The sequence below is a fragment of the Thunnus albacares genome, chromosome 23, assembly GCF_914725855.1.
Source record: "Thunnus albacares chromosome 23, fThuAlb1.1, whole genome shotgun sequence".
Lineage (NCBI taxonomy): Eukaryota > Metazoa > Chordata > Actinopteri > Scombriformes > Scombridae > Thunnus > Thunnus albacares.
The window spans coordinates 8,305,098-8,326,578 of NC_058128.1; the positions used below are offsets into that span (position 1 = coordinate 8,305,098).

The window sequence follows — 21,481 nt, forward strand, 5'->3', positions numbered from 1 at the left end:
CCACTTAAGTATCTTTGATCAAGACACAAACTCTTACCAGCTTCACTGGATTAGTTCTCACAGCATATGCTTGTTTAACCCGAAGCTGTCTAAGATAACTTTTTCAAATTTGCTTTGCATTCTCTTAATTCCCTTAAAATCCTTTAAACAATCCCTGTAAGCTTTTCAAATTGACATTAATTGGCATTTAACTTCAGGAGGTTAGAGTAAAGAGTTTAACCACATGAAGTCAAAGCCATATTTAATTGACCTATCCCCTGAGCTTGCATATTAAGAGAAATTCGAAACACAACATTTTAATTTGGATTTAATGGGTCATGAGTTTATATTACTGGGTTGTTAACAGATTGTGGGATGATTAAGGGAATTTTAAGTTTAAGATGAAGGATCTTGTCTACTTGTGATTGCATTTGGCTCACTAAATATTACTTTTATTCCTATTATTGTTATTTAAAATAAAAATAATAATAATAAAAATTCAACTTATTATATAATAATATTATATAATTCAACAATTCTGCTTAATCATTTTTGTTGAAGGGTTGCAGCCAAAGGAAATTGATTAAAATTCTGTGTTTCTGAAATTTTGCTAGAATTTTCCAAATCTTTTTCAACAGTCAAAACGGTTGACAGTCTCAAGATCCATTTAGTAGCTTTTCTTGAGCTCTCCATTGTTTCCTCCAGTCATCCTCACAGATGGAGTTTGCTCAGTTGTTGTGGAATTCTTGATGTTCAAATTTCCATTTTTTCTGAGCACTTTAAGGACTTCTTCTGTATACTGGCTTCAAAATTGAGACTGAAACTCAATACTGTGTGTTATGACCAAAAGCTCCAGAACAGCTACATGGTGTTTTCCTGTTACTGGGATTCACTGACCCTTAACGGAACTTGTGGCCGTTGTTCTGAGTCCTGCTTTTGTTTTCACTGTCCTCTCAACACCCTTCAGGAGGTGGTACCGTATAAACTTCCAGATATTCACAAGGGGAGGGAGGGACGCTGTCTCCTTTGGTCAAGTCATTCCAAAGAAAAAAAGTCAATTCCCACACATATAACTTCTGCATCGATTTATTAAAAAGTGTCAACATTTCAGTCACAAGGACTTTTCTCAAGACATCAACTCTTGGTCAAGCATAAGTGTCGTCACATCTCAACTATATCAACAACAACATAGCAGTAACCACCTTTTCACTTCAGTGTGTACATCGGTGAGGACTTTTCAAACTTTTTACGATGAGTACTGATGAGTACTGGCCCATAGTTGTCTGTCCTGCAACAGCATTCACCTTCAACGTGAATACAAATAGTGACATCTGTCCTGCTGTCACCTTTTCAATCATGTACATCCAAAACAGCGTTGCCATTTCAATGACGTACATCCGAATCTCCCCTGTTTGTAAAATACAGTGGGAGAGCAAGGCAGAACTGATCACCATTGTCCTACAAGTTCTCAAAGGTTCAGGTTATGGGAAGCTCTGGGTTACGGGTGGTCAACACCATAAATAGACCTTGTGGTGAGATTGTTTTGTCAAGGTTTCCAAGGTCAAGAATGTCCTTTCAGTCTCAATAATCAATATATATTTTAATCTTATTTTGTCACATCCTGCCTGGACTTTGTGTTTTTGTTCTTTTGGTTTTCTCTGTTTCCCTCGTGTGTTCATGGCCCCCCTCCTCTCACCTGCCCTGCATTACCTCGTTAACCCTGCCCTGCTCCCTGTGTTTCCCTCAGCCAATCACTCCCAGCCTGTCCTTGTGTCTAGTCACCTGTTCCCCATTCCCTGATTAGTTTAGTGTGTATTTATAGTCCATGAGTTTTGAGTTCAGTCTTGGTCGAGTTGTCTGCAATTATGGTTAGTGTTCCTGTGTCTCAGTGTTTCATGTTTATCATTAAATATTCTGCCTGCTGTCTCCTGCGTTTGGGTCCACCTGCTCCATTCACTGCATGACATATTTTACCTTTATCTTTTTGTATCCAAACATGATTTTTCACAACAGTTGTTTCTATTCAACGTAACATTTGATCACATTTATTCAAGCTTATAACATAATAAACATAAGAGAAAAGCTGTTGCTGAAAGCTGTGCTTTCATATGATTTAAGAAAATGCAGCTGTTCCATCATGATGTCGCTGTAACGCTTGTCTTTTGAGTGTGACTGTAATTTATGCCATTAAGTGAGTTAATTATTTATTTTGTTTTGCAGTGTACATATTAACATTGTATCTGAGGTTGACATCTGGACAAGGAATCAGGTTGTTATAAATTAATTGGTCAAAAAGTACAAGCCAGAGAACAAAGGAGGAAATTAACAACTTGAACTTCACCGAGACATTCTATTAATTTCACAACAGTTACAAAGCTTTATTTGCTGTAATGACTAATTACGATATTGTATGGTAATAAATACTGGATGCCACAGTAATGAGACAGGTGGCCTACTTATACTAGAAGGTTGCTGTAGCTGTCTCTTATCCTGTGTGTGTGTGTGTGTGTGTGTGTGTGTGTGTGTGTACATCTGGCAGACAAATAGATACTTTTTGAAAGTTTTTAGATGCACCCACCAGGGTCAACCATGATAACGCAAGACGTCTAAAGACTGAGCTGCAATAGTGTTTCTATTCAGATGAGCCATGATGAAATTGTTTGCAGAGGTGTGATGGACAGTTGAGGTAATTATTCTGCTTGAGTTATGATGATTAGGCATTGTGGTTGAACACTCACACACTCCGTATTTTGTTGAGTTGTTTTGATGTGTGATGTGCCTCCTGCCAGCTAGGTAGAGATGTGCCAGACAGCCTATTCTCACACCGGCCTCACTTGTTGTGACTGCTGCCATGCTGCGACTAACTATGGTCAATCAATGGTTCTTGGTTTTAAACTTTCCAAGTGTTTATTCACGGCTTTCCTAAAACTTTTTCTTGCTTTCTGAAAGACAAAGTTGTAATTACCCTCATGATACACCTTTCCCTTGCCCACCGTCCATCAGCTTTTCTCAGTTTTTCCACTCTTACTCATTCATTTGGTTAAGTGGATACAGGCTTGCAATGAATAATTTTTGACCTGGCTTTGTGTGTTTTTGTTTTATTTTTACCTCTTTTTAACCTTGCGGATCAAGCAAGAAGCAATTCTCATTTACAATAAAAAGTCTGACGAAGGCGAAAAGCTGCTCAGCAGAGCTTTGGTTGGGGATTAAAAATAATTAAAATTTCCAACTCCTAAACTCTAAAGGCCTTGGCTTGGTTTAACACAGGCTGTGAGCACAGCAGAAGTGAAGTACAATATAGTAACAGTATTATACATACTACTCAACTCATAGCTGGAGGCTTTTCCCCAGGAAGGAACCATGTTTTACATCTAGTACATGCAGTCTTCTGCAGGCTGCAGTTCCTGCAATCTGTCAGAAATAATATTCAATATATTATAACATGGTTTTAAGTTTGAGCTACTTCTCAAAACGATCCCTTGGCTGGAAAGAAGTACAAACTATGGAATTACAAATATCAGCATTTTCTATATTTGTGCAATCAGGTCAGGTGTTTACCTAATATGCCAACTCACAGCATTGTGAGATAAAACTGCAGCCGCAGACTTTTTGTGTGATAGCAGTTTGACTATTAAGCGAGCCTCTTGCAAGTTCAGCTGTACAATGGCCTCATATCAATTTGCATATTTGAGGCATTCCAGTGATTTACAGCAAAGAAGCAATTAAACTAAAGGATGTCTCGAGGGTCTCCACCTGGTTTGAACCCAAACAACCCTTTGATCTTTGTTAAGTGGTTGCATTTATATTGCAAGACCTTATCTGAATAGAATTAAATTATTTCTGAATTCATGCAGAGTCACCAAAAGAATTGGGGAGCATCAGCAATCACTGCAGGATCTTGAATAACTTGGGGCAGTTGTGTATCTCTCAGGATGTGTGTCGTAACACTGCCCCCTCATGGGCATTATGGAAAAAGATTACAATGCATCTGTGCATGTATTTTTAACCCCACACATTCAAGGGGTCAATACTATTTTTCTTGCCGTACAGTTGTTGAATCTCTGCACCTGCAGGGAAACACAGAAGAACCGCAGAAAGGAATGTCTTTGCCTTTTGTTTTAGCCCATCAGAATGCCAGCTGCCTTCGTTCATATGCGTTAGTCATATGAATCATATGCAGACAATGATTACAGCTTATCCGCTGAGGCGTTCCTCCGGCCTCCTCACCCATGTAAATTAGTTTTTTGTTCCACAAACTGAAAAAAGATAAGGGTATTATACCTGTTGGTGCCCATCTGCTTCAAGCATGTATTCAATCAAACATATGGCAGCAATAGAGTAAAAAATCATAAATTAAAGACATGGTGCGCTGTGCAAATTAATCAAACCTTTGAATGTCACTAGATTAACATTGTTTTCTGTCTCCTAAGCAAGCTGGCAGAGTTGTGTTTTGTTGAGAAATCCCCTTTTTCGTGCAGAGACATCAAATCGCTCTAAAAGTATCTAGATAAATGGCCTTATGACTCCCACATGTCCACTCAATGTTTTTATCGCCTGTGAAATGAAATTGGAGCAGCACTCGTCTCATGCTGCTGTTTATGATTGCACTCTGACTCGAACTGCTGATGCTGATGTTTTTGTCAAGTGGGAATATTTGGCTGAAAAAACTTCAGTGGTTTACCATTCCGAAAGCACACAGATATCAGACCTCATTGTCTGTTCTTACAGCATAGCTTTGATAAGGAATTGGGGCTTTTATCAGTGTTACATTGTTAGAATAAACATTTAAGTTTGACATCTCCAGCTTCTGTTTGAATAATTAATTGTTGCTCTCTAATCTACTGATTTGGGTACGACTGTCTCTCTTCTTTAACACATTTCACTCAAGATCATCGTATATTTATTTTGGTGAATGCAGCTTCAGAGGCTGTGCCAAGAAAGCAAACCATCTGAAACCCAGAGCACCTACACTATTATATCACCTACACAGTCTATTATATGCTTTTGGCACCAGAACGGGGACTGTGTGTTTATTGCACGAAATTGTGACAACAAAGAGCAGAAGAGGCTGTGGAGAGGAGAGCATAAAGACAGGAAGAGAGTCTTGACAGCCTTGAATCAAGATGCTCTAAGTGGTCCTCACATAGTTGTTGATGTTGACTGCCAACACATCGCTGTTTGTTTCTGTCTGTTTCCGCCTGGGTTACATCGCTGTCTGGTTTGTGCATGCTACATGCAATCAAAGGAGCCTTTTAAAATCTGGACTTTGTTCCTTGCAGTGCCGAATTTCACTCAGTCAGCTTAGAATTGAAGAACATAGCTGCAATGACAGTGACTAAAAACATAAAAAGCAAGGTTTGTGTAAGAGACTTTTAGTGATTTAACAGAATACATTAATGGTAAATCCCAGTTTATTATGATATCTTTCAAAGTTACTCTCTTTTTAGGACAAAATTCTACTAGCAAGCAAACACAGTCCGAAACTCCAAAAGGAAATTGTTGATAAAAAGGATTTTGGAGGATATCCACTTGATGTAGTTAACACAGACTGCTGAAGCTACTTTTGAATACATTTTCTGTCACTCATCAACCTTTTTTGAGTCACATTTAGGAAAGGATTTCTTAATGGCTAATAGGAACAGGAGGAATTATTGTTTTAAGACAGACTGGTGATATTTGGATGTAATTTGCACACCACAGAGTTGTTCAATAGAAGCGTAATTCCTTGGGATATGTGGCTGTAAGTAACATATTTTTTATATAAAACTAACTCTTCATTATACTGTAAGTAAATTTTATTTACCAACATGAAGATCTGAATGTTGTTTCATAGTTTCTTTCATACTAGGAATATAATTCTGATAGGAAAATACTAGGGTTGTCAGTCCATTAAAATATTTAATCGTGATTAATCACCTGACTGTCCATAGTTGCACAAGATATGCTTGCTGTGTGCAAATGTTGCATTTATTTTTTTGGAAATCAATTAACAACACAAAACGATGACGAAGATCATCAGAAATCTTCACAGGTGCAGCATTTAGCTTTTTAAAAATATGCTCAAATCACAACTTATGGCAAATGCAAGCTCAACAGGCAACAGATGGGCACATTGGCCAGCTAAATTTTCCAATATTTCGGTACTGATTAAAGATCACTCCCTGGATCCCTCACTTCAAAGGCAGATCACACAATGTAATTGTGTCAACCCTCACATGGAAAAAATAAAGGCTCACAAAAAACCCCTTTGTGTTATGGGATAAAAAGAGGATAATACAAGCAAGAACAAACAACAGATAAAGTGAGCATGAAACAGTGAGAAGGGAGTATTAGAAAGAAAATTACTTTCCCTCTTTGGTCATCATCATACAGGTTATGGATCTTCGAAACAATGGTTGCTTTTGATGGCAATTCAGTGCAGTCATTGGATACAATCCAAATTATTTCCACCCATTTAGCTATTGCTGTTGAAAACTTGCTGCTTGTAGGTTTGTCCATGGGCTTCCCTCACACACTGTCAAGCGTAGTTTGCTGCAAGCGGGATGGTTCAGGGCTAACAAGGCTGCCCGCATTAGCATTAGCTGTGTGTTTCACTAACAAATGGTATTTAAGACTAGATGTACTCCAGTGGTAACTCAATTCACAGTAACTACAAGTAACTTTGGTCCTATCAACAGACTCATCTGACAGGCTTCGAAGCTGAACTTGCAATTCAAAATACCTTTTTCTTTATCCATTGTTCCTTGCTAGTTGCCACCTGACTTAATGCTAGAGGGCTAAATTACAGGTGAGGCAAGGAGTCATCATAACAGAACATGCATTAATGGCGCCCAAATAAGTAAGTGGTGTTAAAACTATTTTGCAGTAACGTGTTGTTATTGCATTAACTTTGACAGCCCTAGAAAATACTGAATCCTTTATTTTAGTTAATCATAAACATACTGAGTCTAAAAAATACTGGAAGCTGCCTATAAAATATGGATCAAGGGGTTTTTAGTTGTAGAATGTAAACTCTAGGTTGCAAAAACTCTGTTAGAAGGAGCAGAGCAGGTGGAACCGAAAGCAGGAGACCGCAGGCAACAGGAACTGAAGAATCCAGGAAGCAGAAAGTTCGGGATCCGGAAAGCAAGGGCTGGAAACCACGACTGGAAGACAGGGCAGATGGGCGGAGTCACTCAGGAGGGCAACCATGAGGCAGGAAAGACGGATAGAGTCGCTCGGGAGGGCAACCAGGAGGCAGGACAGATGGGTGTAGTCACTCTAGAGGGCAACCTGGAGGGAGGAAAGATGGGCGGAATCACTCAGGTGGGTGACCAGAAAGCAGGACAGATGGCCGGTGTTGCTCCAGAAGGAGACCAGACAGGCAGAGCAGCTCTGAGGGACGGACGGGAGTACTGGACCAGAGTCTGCCAGCTGGAGTACAGGACTGGAGTCCGTCAGCTGAAGTGCAGGAGCGGAGTCCGGCTGCTGGGAGACAGGCAGGTGAGCCAGAGGAGCCAGAGAAACAGGAGCCTGCTGAAGCACAGCCACAGGAGACTGCTGCAGCACAGAAACTGAGGACTGGGAACAGAGGAATTGTTGGACTTTGTTGGAGCGATGTTGCTGTGCTCCAAAATCATCGCGATTAGTACAATATTATCTGATGGTTAAATGGAAAATAGAAAAGATGGTTAAAGCTCCAAGAAAAAGAAGGAAACTGGAATCATCCCGTAAAGATAAGGATGCAGGCTAAAACACTTTTCTAAGGAAACCATCTGTTTTGCCAGCACCGGTTCTGCTCTGGCTCATTGGATGGCATCATGCTTGGCTTGTTGTTTTGTCATCTAGTTATCCAGTCAGTTGGAGAGTCACTCAGTAACTGCACCAGTCAGCCAGTCGAGCAGTTAGCTGACAGTGAAGTCCAGCCAACTAAATCCTGATGATTTCCAGATGAGGGCCCAGACAGCCTGGCCTGAGAGGAGAACACACACACACACAGAAAAAAAAAAAAAAAAGAAAAAACAGGGAGGAGGGAACTGAAAAACAGAGTACAGTGATCCTGCACATGACACTACTGCATGGGGAATGCCGCAACTCGACAAGCAGTGCATTTACATCCACCTCCTTGATGGTTATTTATGAATGTGATTGTATCCCTTGAGATAGACAGAGTGAACTGTGTGAATAGATCTGTGTGAGAAAATCAACATGCCACAGTGGTGGGCTCCACTCATCGTTGTTTACCTGTCCATCTACCTGGCAGCTACTCAGCACCACAGGAAAGGTAGGTGGACTTACTGCTTTGTTGTTTTTAGTGAGACTGTCTCTATCATCTCTCATAGACCACATAGGAATTTCACTACTTTCACTATTTACCTATATAAATTAATCCTTATTCACAAATTACAGCGATTTCTGTCTTCATTTAAAATATGAGAAGATTGCAATTAACGGTGATGATGGTTCAGTTTTGATCCATGTCTGTAAAAGTATGTGTTATCTTCTGGAGCATTGCGACGTGCAGGACATTAACCGCTTATTTCCAGCGATAAGTGACTGAGCTGTTGTTGCTGGATCCACTCACTAAAGGAAATTCCTTTCTCAACACTCACATTACTTGACATCTTAGAATAAGTCACATGATGCTAAAAACACTCCTTCAAGAAAGGGAGAGCAACTGATTATTTTAGAAATACTGAGGCTACAGATCATTTTTAGAAAGTGTAAAATCTTCCATTAATCTGGATGTTAATCCCATGATTAATCAAGTAAACTGTTTTGCTTTTTTCCTTCTTTCAGGAGACAAATTGTTGTATTTATTCAGTCATATGTTTCTTAAAGCAGTATTAAGCCATTTGGTAACAGTGGAACAAGCTGTAAATACAACATTGACACCTTTTATAAATAAATGTGCAAGCAAATTTGTTGCAAACACCTGCCTAATTATACATCCAGCAGACACGGAGCAACACTGACATTCATTAGGAGTTGTGTTTCTGGCTACTTGATGAATAAAGTCCAATATTCACTCAACTAGTATCTGCTTTGGCCTCCACGAACTCCCGAGGGAAATATCTCTTTAACTGCTAAATACTCCTCGATGTTTACCAGCTAGTCAATAACTTTGTCTATCCGCTGTTTGGTGCCTGGAAGGTAGCCTACAGTGTGTTTATTAGAGCTTGTTTACGGAAAACAGCTGCTGAAAAACAAAGTCGCAGGCCGTCAAACCAAAACAACGAGCTGAAATATGCTAAAAAGGAATGGAAGGAATGAGGGGAATGGAAGAGTCTTGTGTTCTCTCACTACAAGCGACCCTCTCTCAACTTACATGTAGTGATTTGACCCATTGTTAATAGAAAAATATTTATCAGTGCAGCTTTAATTTTTTTGGGTCTGCACACTAAGCATGAACAATCACAAGTTTAAAATATTGCCATCGGACTTTTAAAAAAAACTACTTTATGTAACTAAGATCCCCAAATTATCAGCAATTTCTTTGGATTAGAAGGGAGGAATTTCACTTTTACCACCTATATAATCTCTACAAACAGATATCTACATATGAATGCAGAATCTGTGGGCAACGAGACAAGATTTTGTTACCGGAAGCATTCTGGTTTCCGTTTGTAGTCTTTTTGTAGTAGTATTGACCAAACATGTTTGAACAGGCTTTTGTTGCATGCAGGTAAACAGTCTGTGTGAAGAGCAAAAGAGATTGGCCAAAATGCAAACTTGGAACCCATCAGCTATCACCTGATATGGATTCAGCTTTTTATTAGCTTTTTTTAAATTTATCTGCTTTCATATGCATATATCTGTTCATAGAGATTAGCCATAATGTCGTCTGGACCATGTCAAGTTACTAATCAGACTATAAACAACGGCACATAGAAGAGGAAGTCCTGGCCCAGATAACCATTATCTGTTATGCGGATATCCGCAGGATAATGGAACCCCCCGAAATATTGGCCGTCGCTCCCAGAGGCTAAATCGTTGTCAGGCAAATAGCCGATGGGGTCCAAGATTACAACCCACGGTCTTGGCACTCAGTCATTGTGGTCGTTTTTGAGGAAGTACACCTGTCATAAGAATAATCCAAATACCGCTGAATGCTTAATTAATCAACAGTTTGGCAACCAAACAATGTAATAAATCCTTAAAACTAAAAGAGTCCTATGATCAAAACTATTGTCCATTGGTCTTATTATATAAGTGGAACAAGCCCAAAAGGTGTGGTGCGGTTGGTAAAGAGCTAAACCTTTCCTTCCTGACTCATTGTGAAGGACAGTCCCTGGTGGATGGAAATTGCAAATATTCTCCAGTATCTCCAGTTATCACCAGCATCCTCAGTATCATACTCACCGTGCCAAATCTTCCCTGAATAGAACAGAAAGAGACTTTATTGCAGCTTAGCTCCTTACAGATTTGGCTCACAGCCGGAGAATTGATGGTGAAATCTGTGTTTACATTGTAAAAGGGAGGTTTTGTATATCATTTGCTAGAAGATTGCTTATTTAGATTTTAACAGTCATTCGGAGGTTCATTGAAATGCTAAGCAGAGGATGAGCCACTGTGGCGAAGATTTTATTCTCTCTCATGTCCTTTTCACTCCCTTTTACCGTAAGCCGGAGGGATCCAGACGTCCATTTTGTTTTGTTCCCCCCCCTCCTCTCTCTCTCATCAAGACATCCCTCCAGCCAGGAGTACCATTTAGCCCTGCTAATTAATGGATCTTTGTTGTTCCCTCATCTCCTTGCAAGCAGTTAGTGGGCGATTACAAGTTCCCTGCCTGTGCATAATGACATTGGGGGAAGCCTGCCCATCCAAACACTGATTGTTTGGAGGAGGGAGGGGAAGCATGAGGGATTGAACGGGCTTTGAACAAGCAGCAGGAAAAGCTGAGATGCTGGAAGGAGAAACATCTATATTAGATATTCAACCTGAAAATGCAAAAAAGACAAAGAAGCTGAAAAATACAAATCACCTCAGGTTTATTTGTTTTCCTGCATTATTGTCTAAAGCTGTTCTTAAATATCCCATCATTTCATACTAAAACACCACAGAATATATTTCTTAATAGAGTGACATAGTGTTTGAATATTACTCATATTTCAATACCTCAGTATTTTTCAATACAACCTCAGTAGCACACAATTGTGAAAGAAAAAAGACGTGAAACTGGCTGCTGTCTGAATATAAGTTGTTTCTAGCTCAGTCTACCTATGTAATCATGGAGAACACGGTGAAAACCTACTAAATAGGATGATATTTCATTTTACACTTATTTTCTATTCTCTTTCTTTTGTCAGTCACAATAGCTCTTCAAGTGTTTCTCGCCCTAGCATTTTGTACTCGTGATTTTACACAATTTCATTTGAGTTGGAGGAGGTGAACAAAATAAGTTCAAGCAGTTTGTTCCTCTGTGAAGTAGTATGTCCAACAGCAAAGGGTTAAATAAAGGCGGACGTTGCAACACGGCTAATAAGCTAATAGCTTCCTTCATTTTGGACTTTGCGGCTCCGTGGTCTCTCAAAGGTCAGGACTGTCAATGACGGCTTGCAAATTTGCGGGTCAAACTTCATCAAACTCAAATGGATTAACTTGTCTCCTTGCATGAATCTACTAATCACAGCAATTCCATTGGAATGATTACATTAGACATTTTTAAACACTGGTGAGATCAGGCCTGAAAGGTTTCCTGTGGAGTTTCTGATCTTTAGTAGCACTATGGAGCAGTTTTTATGAGTGGCGCCCCATTTTGTATGCGTCATGCACGCGCACCAGAACGCATGTGTGCATGCATGTGTATGCAGGTGATGCTATACACAGTCGTCTTACCAATGGTTTGACACTATCTACAGGTGGCTGTAATGCACCGAGAAACGCAGCGATGCACCAACAAAGACGGAGAAGAAGACTGAAGGCCAGTAAACATGGATGCAGGGTTTTACCTGTATTCAATTCAGAATCAAGTCTCAATTCAAAACCAATTCTCTCTTGAATGAATAGAAAAGGGGGCACTATATTCAGTCTCATGCTCCAATATACTGTGTGCCAAACCATTCACTGGTGTAATTAGTCCACTGAAATACAATATGAAACATAACTGGCAGATAAGATAAATGCTCTGCAGCCTAAGTTAACTGCATTAATGAATGAGTTAATTAATTTGAAAGCATCTTACAGTCTCCTGCCTGTATGAGAATGACAAACTGAGGAGGAGGAGGAGGAGGAGGAGGAGGAGGAGGAGGAGGAGTGCTCCACTGAGTTATTAACGTCATGCCTCCAGCAGTGGAGAGCAGCCTCTCTGCTACACTGTTAGCTCCGGGGAAATCCATCGCTGTCCAACACACTGAGCGCGCTCAGGGTTTTTGAGGTGAAACAGACTGAGCACCGAGTTATTTTCTTCACCTCAGAGTTGGTTAAGTTGTTTAATGCTGCAATGTGTGTTGGTCAGCAGGCTTGTTTGTTACTGCTGGAGTTCACTGCTCCACTTTACTAACGTTAGTCTCTGAATGACGGCGTAGAAAGTTTACAAAACACTTCACATTCATCTTGCAAAAGTAATTATTTGGTTATTAATTCCAAAAAATTCTTGCAACCGCTGCATTGTTTGAAGATTAACCAGTTCTGCCTTTTTTTGTTCTGTCAACATCACATGTCAGATTTTTCAACAAATGCAGCCCGCATTTGAGTTAGATAGACAGTGGAAACCTTGTGGATGTAAACATTTACTCACAAAAATCAGTTTTTGCAAATGTTTCAAGAGGAAGAAAATGGATTCAGCTCATTTGTTACACACAATGTGTTTTGGTGAGTAACTGTGAATGTAAACATACAAGAAACATTACAACAAAACAACATTACAAGAAAACTCCACACAGCACCTTAAAGTCTGCTGTTCCCTCCTTGCCCTGCAGTGGCCCTCAGCTTTTCCCACCTCTTATCATCACCTGACCTCAACACCCACCTGCACACCTGTTCCCAAGTCTCTCATCAGCTTCTCAGTATATATACCTTTCCCTGAGTTCCCTACCAGATTTTCTATTGTGCAACCAGCCTTCTTGTTTCAGCTTGCCCACCCCTCTTGTCATTATCCTTTGGCTGCCATTTTGGATGTTTTCTCTGCCTGTGTTGCCCCTTTTTGTTCTGGTTGCTTGTCCTAACTGCTGAACTCTGTTTTTAACTATAGTAAAAGTCGCTTTTATTTTACCCTTTTGCATCTGAATCATGCATTTCAGTCCTCTGCCTGTTTTACTGAGCCATCACAAAATGTGCAACATTAAATTGATTTAGTATGTTTTCCATGCAGGGCATTTTTGTTTGCAGCTTTATAAATGACACATGGTCTGTTTCTGTGTCTACAGCAGTGCTGCTCCAATCATGTGAGCATTAACCAGCAATGGCATTTTTATTCCAAACTGCTGTTGCTGCTGCTGGAAACATAAAACACAAACTATTGTCATACAGCAATGACAGAGATGAGTAGACAACCTATATGTAGATTAGTAATTATAAATGTAAATCAGCATTGGGTTGGCCCCCAAGCCATCATTTCCAACAGCTCCTCTATCCTTTAACAACATAACCCTTGTTCTAATGCACACTCTTTCCCCTGGGTCTTGTTTTGTTTACATTGACAATGCCCCACTGAAGCTCTAGTGTCTATTCAGTATCTAATACGTGCGTGTGCACAGACGTTCCTCCTCTGCTGCTGATCCGGTAACCGGTAGTCACTCAGTCAGTGATGAGATACACTCGCAGCTGCACATCAGGGTTGGATCTGGGGACATGTCTTCGATATTGTTCTTTGGAATTTGAGAGAGGATTACATTCCTGGCATCGAGGGCATTGAAACAGCATTTTTGTTAATCGTGTGGGGGGATGAAAGAAAATGTATTATAACACAAAAAGGAATAGTTTGACATTTTGGGAAATACGTGTATGTCACGCCAAGAGTTGGATAAGATTGATACCACTCTCATGTCTGTACAGTAAATATGAAGCTGGAGCCAGGAGTCAGTTAATCTAGCTTAGCATTAAGACTGGAAACAGCTAGCCTGGCTCTCTCCTAAGGTAATGAAAAACAACCCCTAAAGCTCACAAATTAACATTTTATATCTTGTTTGTATAATCTGTCCAAAAATCTTGTTTAAAAAAGTATAAAAATAACAAGTTGTGTTTAACGGGAGGTGGGGGGGGTTATGTGCTGTACTATCTATTGGCCGGGAGCAGTGATTTTCTGGAATCTCTTGTTTTCCTAGCAATGTCACTGTCATGACTGGACTCCCTCATAATACCCTGGAAAGTAAGCAGATATGCGTATTTCCTAAGAATAGATGAATATAGAAAATGTGATGAAGGACTCTTGGACTCAGTATTTCTGTAAGACCTTATTTGTGACATGTCGGTGAAGGGAAATGGAGATAACATGTCGACAAAAACACAAATCTACCAAACTGATGGGATTTATTGGTCAAACACTGGAACAGAGAGTCGGATTTTCTTTACATTCTGAATGGAGGCTGGAATGTGAAAGCTAAACTGGAGCAGAGACTGGCAGTCACCCAGGCAGGAAGCAGGTACATGGGGAAATCAACCAGTGCATGTGGCTTTGGCTGGCCTCACAAATGCCATAGCGCTAAATGTATCTGGCTGGCAAGGCAGCAGGGCTGATCATTACTGCAGAACGCTGCAGAATTGGCGAGGCAGTGCGCCATAGACGCCGCTGCAGGGTAGGAGGATTTGATTCGAATTCTGATGAAGCCTGGTATTTATACTGTATACCTCATTAAGATCTGTGTGTGTATGTGTGTGTGTATGTGAGCTGTATTTTGGCTCACACACTGAGCCAAGCACTGAATACACTGGAAAAAGGGAGTGAAATGTCTGGAGAAGCTTGAAGGAAGTTTTACCTCACTTCATTATGCTGCGAATCCCCTTTCAGTTCTGATCAACCTTCAATTCTTCTGAGGCAGTGTCTCCATATTGGTCTTGGAGTCTCAAACAAAGTAACAAGTCATAATATGAACAAACTTAAAGTTTGGGCAGCAAGTATAGACATATAGTAAACAGTGTGGAAATGAAAAATGTACATCCTTGTGTGACCCTTCTGCTTTCTCTCCTTGCACTGCATCTTACTCTGACTTCTTATTCTAGCCTTGTTTAGACCTGACCTGCCCAAGACTTTCCATTACCAGCGGGGAATCTCTGCTCACCATCACACAAAGATGTTATACAAAACAATGAGAATGCAAATACAGTGTTCTTGGATCAAGCCACATCATAAATCATTCCTGGAACACAGCTACGTCCTTCTGATTTCATTAAAGAATTTAAAAAATATGGCCCCTTATCTTACGTTTGCATTTTGAGCCAGTGAGCTAAAAGATGCCTCTTTGGGGAGATAAATGCTGAGAGGTTTGCCTCCTCTCAGAACCTCACCTCACCTCACCTCACCTCACCTTACCTGACCTCACCTGACCTCACCTTACTTGTTAAAGTATTTGTTTTTCCAATAGGTTCCCACATATAGAAAGTAGTCCAATTCTTAAAGTAAAAGTAACAACATCTTAAAGTTAAAAATCAGAGAACATAATGCAACAAGGGTCGAGTCAAAGTGCGTACTTATGAAATGTTTTTATAATAAACGTACGCTGTTGAGTGTTTGGTCACTATTAGCCCTATGAAGCAATCTTTTAGGCCAGTTTCTTATGTTCTCATTGAATATGCATGCACACAAGCATGCAGTGGACGTGATACTCACTCCTGCCAGTTTCACACTGTTACACACAGCAATGTGACGGCAAAGGCGGCAAAAAAGGACTGTTGTCCAGAAATCATGAATGTAAACGATGCAGTTTTCAAAATTATTTTCAGTGTCGTGTTTACAGAACATAAAACTGATATTGTAGTGAAGTGCCACTACCTCAAAATTGTACTCAAGCACAGTATTTGAGTAAATGTACTAAGTTACCCTCTGCCCTTGGATAAGAGGTGTGTCACCATGTGGAATTGCCTCCGGTTATCACCTCCAGTAAAATATGGATTTCATGGTATTTTATCATAAAGACGAAGGTGAGAAGTTTCATTCCAGCCATATCTGGATACCTCAGATTACAGGGTCCCTGCTTACACATATGGCCAGACACTTGGGAATCTGACCAAATGAGGTCAGCAACACCTGCCCCTCTGTGAGCGCGGCTATCTCACCTCTGGATGCACTAGCCACTGCCACTTGTAAATATAAATCCTCTGTAGCTCGGGTCGTACACCAATTACCTCGTGCACAGCTGGATCCAGATTCTATCCGACCTGCATAATATTTGAGCAGTAATGTATCTGTTGTTGACTCAACCTCTGGCTCACCCATATGTGTGCCATACTGGATAATGTGGTGTTTAACTTCTTGAATACGAGGGAGATTCTCTAATCCAATTTCACCTTCTCATGTTTTCTAGCTCTCTATCCATCAGCGTATAGGATAAAACGAGAGACATATTCGCTGATCAACCCGTCGTTCCAGCACTCAGTGGAGGATGTCAACCTGCTTTTTGAGGTCAGTTTAGGCCTCGTGGGCTCAGAGGTGGTTCTTTACTGGAGACCAATTAAAATATGTTGAGAATGTACAGAAGATCTTTGTGGTTTATCTTCAACTGCTGAAGGCTCCTGATTTAAAAAAAAAAAAAAAAAAACTAAGCTGAAAACACTGTGTACTGCTGCTCTGCTGCTAATCATTAGCAGAAATGTGAAGAATGTGTTTACTCAAAAGTTTTTCTGACACAGTAGAGAGGAACATTAATATCTTATGATGTCTGTGGTTCACTTCACAAGTGGGTGAATAGTTTCTTCTAAATAGTAAAAGTAAATAGTATTCTGGATCAGTACAGTAGGTGGTATTTGGTAAGTTAGTTGACTAGCAGTCTGATTTTTATGATGGATCTCTATCTCAGATCCTGCTGGCTGGAATGCTGATCCAAGGCGAGGATCACGCCATGCTGATCCCAGATGAGGAGCTGGCATCTCTGAGGCGCGTGAAGAAGCTGGAGGTTATCTGTGAGGACGTCCTGCCCAAGAAGCTCTCCGACATCCGCCGCTTGACGGCCGAGCTCACCCGGCGCCAGCAGCCTCTGAGCCGGCAGGACTTTGAGAGGACGGTGTTGACCCTGGTGTACACCACTCAGACACTGACTCAAATCAGCAACCAGCAGCAGAGAGAAGCGTGGACCGAAGCCTTGATCCAGCTGTTCAGAGCCCTCCAAAAGGACCTTGGACCCTCTTGAGGAAAAAATTTTAGGATGTTATAAAAAATGTACTGGCATTATTGTAGTGACTTTCTTTTTTCTTTGCTCATGGACACCAGTGCTTTTTTACAAAAAAAAATATCTGGAGCAGCAAATCACATCTTGAATGTTGCATATTTGGTGAAACAGGCCCCTGGGGCGCATTTTAATACATGACAGTGAGTTACACTGCAATTCTTGACATAAGCTGCATCCCAAGTTCATACATACCCAAAATATTAATTGCATACAGTATGTACTGTTATTGACATAGTATACTGATTTTGCAGCTTGCAGGAAAAAGCTAGTGAGTGAACTTCAGATAAGATTTCATTGTCAAATACTGTTTTCAGAGTCAAGAATGAACTTTCACACTCAAGAAGTGAATGCACTTTACTGTTTTGTACTAACAGGAAATTATGCAATATGTGAAATGCCAATGTCAGTTAAACATCACAGAGAGACAGCAATGTTTTTTTTCCCAAAGATTTCATCTGTTTTCAGTTTGTTTTCTGACATCTTCTTAAAATTGTGTCAACAAATCCACCATGTATTTGAATATTTTGCACCATTTCAATTTCCTTTCCATGTAATGAATCGTGGGACAATAATATTCACAAACATCACACAGTATAATAGTATATGTATTTAGGGTCTGTCCCAATATCCATATTTGCAATCTTGAGCACTGAAGCGCACGTTTAGATGCCGAAAGGTTGAAGGCAAGTGTGTATAAAAAAACGCAATATGCTTAACTCACACTTGACGCACACTTATCCTAATACTGCCCACTGCACCACAGCAGTCTATTTGTTGATGTTAACGCGTCTATAAACTTTTTTTTTTTTTTTTGAACTGACAATGACCAACAAACATGAAGAAGTTCAAGTTTATGGCATGCTAGATTCAGCCTGAATATTATTATTTATGTCCAAACACTGCACAGTTATGACACAATTATCTAACAATATTAAAAAATCTATTCTTAATGAGACTAGAGTAATATCGCACATTTGTTATTGTCAACATAAATATTAAATATCACTCTTTTATGAATTATTTTGAAATATACATTCCTTCCCTGGAAACTCTATCAAACACAAACCATTAAAAACAATATCACATTATCATTTGATTTAATTGCTTTATTATTAATTGTATCACTGCTCTGAGCTCCCGGATATGTAGTTGTGTTTTCACCTGTCACCCGATTGTAATGTTGTATGGCTGACCCTGCTAATTTGTTCATTATGTAAAAATTTAATAAAACCAATAAAGCATCTGAGCCATGTATTTGCACAAACCACAGAATGGCTTCAACATGTCCCAATGTGTGCTAATAAAATTCCACATGCTTACAGTCTTAAAGAGCATGTGGGAACCTGAAAAATATACAAACTATGAGCTGTACTTTAGGTTGAGAACTCAATGCAGAGTCACCTCCCTCCACCTGTGTTGACTGTGTACATGTTTGGAATTACTTTAGATGGCATTAGTCGCTCTGCTCTGACTAGAAGAGATTGCTCAGCTCATTTGATTTGCCGGTAAAAGCCCTTTGAATGAAAACCACAGATTTGTACTTAAGAGTCTGTGTACATCAATAGTCCTGATTGCTCATTTGAACAAACTGTAAAAGGTTTGATAGATGTTTGCCTCAAAGCTACCAATTTCCCCACTCGTTCTGAGAAATAGGTACTTGCCGTAATAAGGTTTCATGGAGTTTGCTCATCGTCGAGTAGACAGAAAGTATACATCTGGTTTGTGATGTTTTCCCTCCTTGACTCAATTGACTTTACATTTGCTTAAATTTTACTTTTTGGTTCAGTTCAAGTTTTTAGGTTCATATCCAGATTTGGTAATGTTTATCTCCCGATGTTAGTCATTTCCTGCCTCCAGAGCTGCATATTTCCCACAGCATTTAATTTCATGAAATTATAAATATTTCTGCAGTTTTCTTTCTCAGCATGTCAGCGTTCATCCATTGCCCGTGCTGCTGGCGCTGACTCTGGTGGACTGATTGATGAGGAGGGGCAGGACTGTGGAATTTACTTGCAAGGCAGAGGATCAGCCTTCACTCTCCTTACCACTCTAACGAGGATGATGATGAGTTTTGGGATATTTCTGGCCGCTACTTGACAGCGTAAAGAAGCCAGGATATTGAAGAAAGCAGTACAGCTCAAGTTTTTATTCTCAGGATCAAGTCTGAAAGGAATGAGTTTCATTAAAACATCCCCACACTAAAACCTCTAACTCTTGTCATTTGTTATATGAAGCACAAAGACTATCTTTGAAGTCTTGTAACAAAGAAAGAGAGGATGTATAAAACTGGATTTTCCACATTCAGTTGCTTGTTGCAGATGTTGTTATAGACTGAAAGCATATGTTGCTTTGTTAGTATCTATCTTTTCACATTTACATAATGTCCATATTGTCTGTATTGTGCAACATTTGCTGAGAAAGAATATCAATCAGTTACAAGCTGAGTAATGTAACAGGAAACATTTTCCTGATATTGTGTTGCATCCTTATTTCCACAATCCACATTTTAATTGTCTCACAGTTTTAAAAAATGATTCTCTATCTGATCTGCTTCTCTTTATCTCCTCCCCTGTGATTGTGGTGTAAATTTAATAAGAAATAAAACCTGAAATATTGACTTATCAGTGTTCTTCATGAAAAATGAGTCTGTAATATTTTATCCGTGTTGTGCATTTCCTCTCAATGTCATGTATAAACCTCGGCAGCATAATGCATGTTGAGAGAGCATCACCAAGTGGCTGCAGAGAGAACTGCTGCCTCGGGGTGTCTTCATGAGAAGCTTCATGCCTTTAAATCTTGTAGTCATCAGCTCTAATAATAAAGTCCTTACTGCCCAATTATAGTATTTTTACAACGTTACTGAGAGAACCTGCTTCAGTGGATATAATTAGAGGTGTGCTGCAGTCTGTATAAGTTGGTTGTGAAACCTATTCTGCATTGAATGCAATTGATGGTTCAAACATTATCAATATGAAACTGTAGAAATGCTCCAAAAGCAGCCATTTTACAGTGTAGATCAATGAATCCAAAGTATATAGATACATAACCAAATTACATGTAAAAACTCCTGAAAAAAATACTACTACTGTTTGTATGTGCAGTTTCATATATGGCTTATATGCGTGTAAATGCGTTCATTCAAATACATGACTTGTATTTAGATCAGTTTTATCTCAGTAAATATCATCCATTATCAGCTGACTGTGCTCACTAGGTGGCAGCATTTCCAAACTTCCCTGTTGGATCCTCTCTGGAATTTCACTCATGAAACAGTCATGATTTTGTTATAGATTTGTGCAGGTGATATGAGGAATAATGAGTCCAAAAGGGACAACTGAGCCAGATAGTACAGCAGTAGTCCTCAGTCCATGCCGTGCCCATATGGATGCTGTAAAACTCCTTGAAGAGCCCTTGAATTAATTAATTTTCTATGCTGACACAAAATGGGCCACATAGATGAAAAAGCAACAATGTGGCATTTCTATTTTGAATTTCCTTTTTTGCTTCTTTTTTTTTTTGCAGTGTGTTTTTTAGTTTGAGGTGGCTTAATTGGAGCTGAATCTTGTCAAAACTGGAATGTGTCTTTACAAGGAGAAATATTTTGCGATCACCTCCAGCTGAACACCCAGTTGTTTTAACTCAAGCTTATCAGCAGCATATGTTTTCTCCACAGCTGTCAGACATATTTTCATGCTTCAAATCTCACTGTGCTGGCAGAGAGGGACCAATGAAACATCACAATGTGTCACACATATACACACAATGTGCTTTTCTGCACCAAATTGAAACAACTTAATACCTCGCATGTTATTAATAAATGAGTGCACGACAACCTGAAAGACTGTTTTTTCCCCTGTCTGCTAGTCAGATGACTCACAGTATTATTTGGCGTCGTCTCCCCGGATATTGTGAGAATATAATTCAGGATTTTGATCTCAGGCATCGAACACTCCGGCCACACCATTATAAACATCTCTCTTGCAAATCAGGAACAGCCCATACAAGGTGGATTCTTTCCTTTTTCACAACATGTTCATGTGTTTTTTTCATTTCAGGCACATCGCTGTCATTCCGAGTAGGAATAAAACACAGAATGAAGGCTGTGACTCAAAAACTCCAGATGTAAAACAGCAGGAGGTGATTTCCGAGCTGCAGCAGCTACAGTACAGTGAGGTCAGCAACATATGCCCACCAGCCAGTGG

At 39.8% G+C, this 21,481-nt stretch overlaps 1 protein-coding gene across 1 annotated transcript; it reads left to right on the forward strand.

Annotated features, from left to right (window-relative positions):
- The first annotated feature begins 8,013 nt into the window (after window positions 1-8,013).
- Window positions 8,014-18,791, forward strand: LOC122975569 (protein FAM180A). Its single transcript, XM_044344073.1, has 3 exons — window positions 8,014-8,242; window positions 16,419-16,516; window positions 16,911-18,791. The coding sequence occupies exons 1-3, from the start codon at window positions 8,167-8,169 to the stop codon at window positions 17,238-17,240; spliced, it is 504 nt and encodes a 167-aa protein (XP_044200008.1). The 5' UTR covers window positions 8,014-8,166; the 3' UTR covers window positions 17,241-18,791.
- Window positions 18,792-21,481: the final 2,690 nt, after the last annotated feature.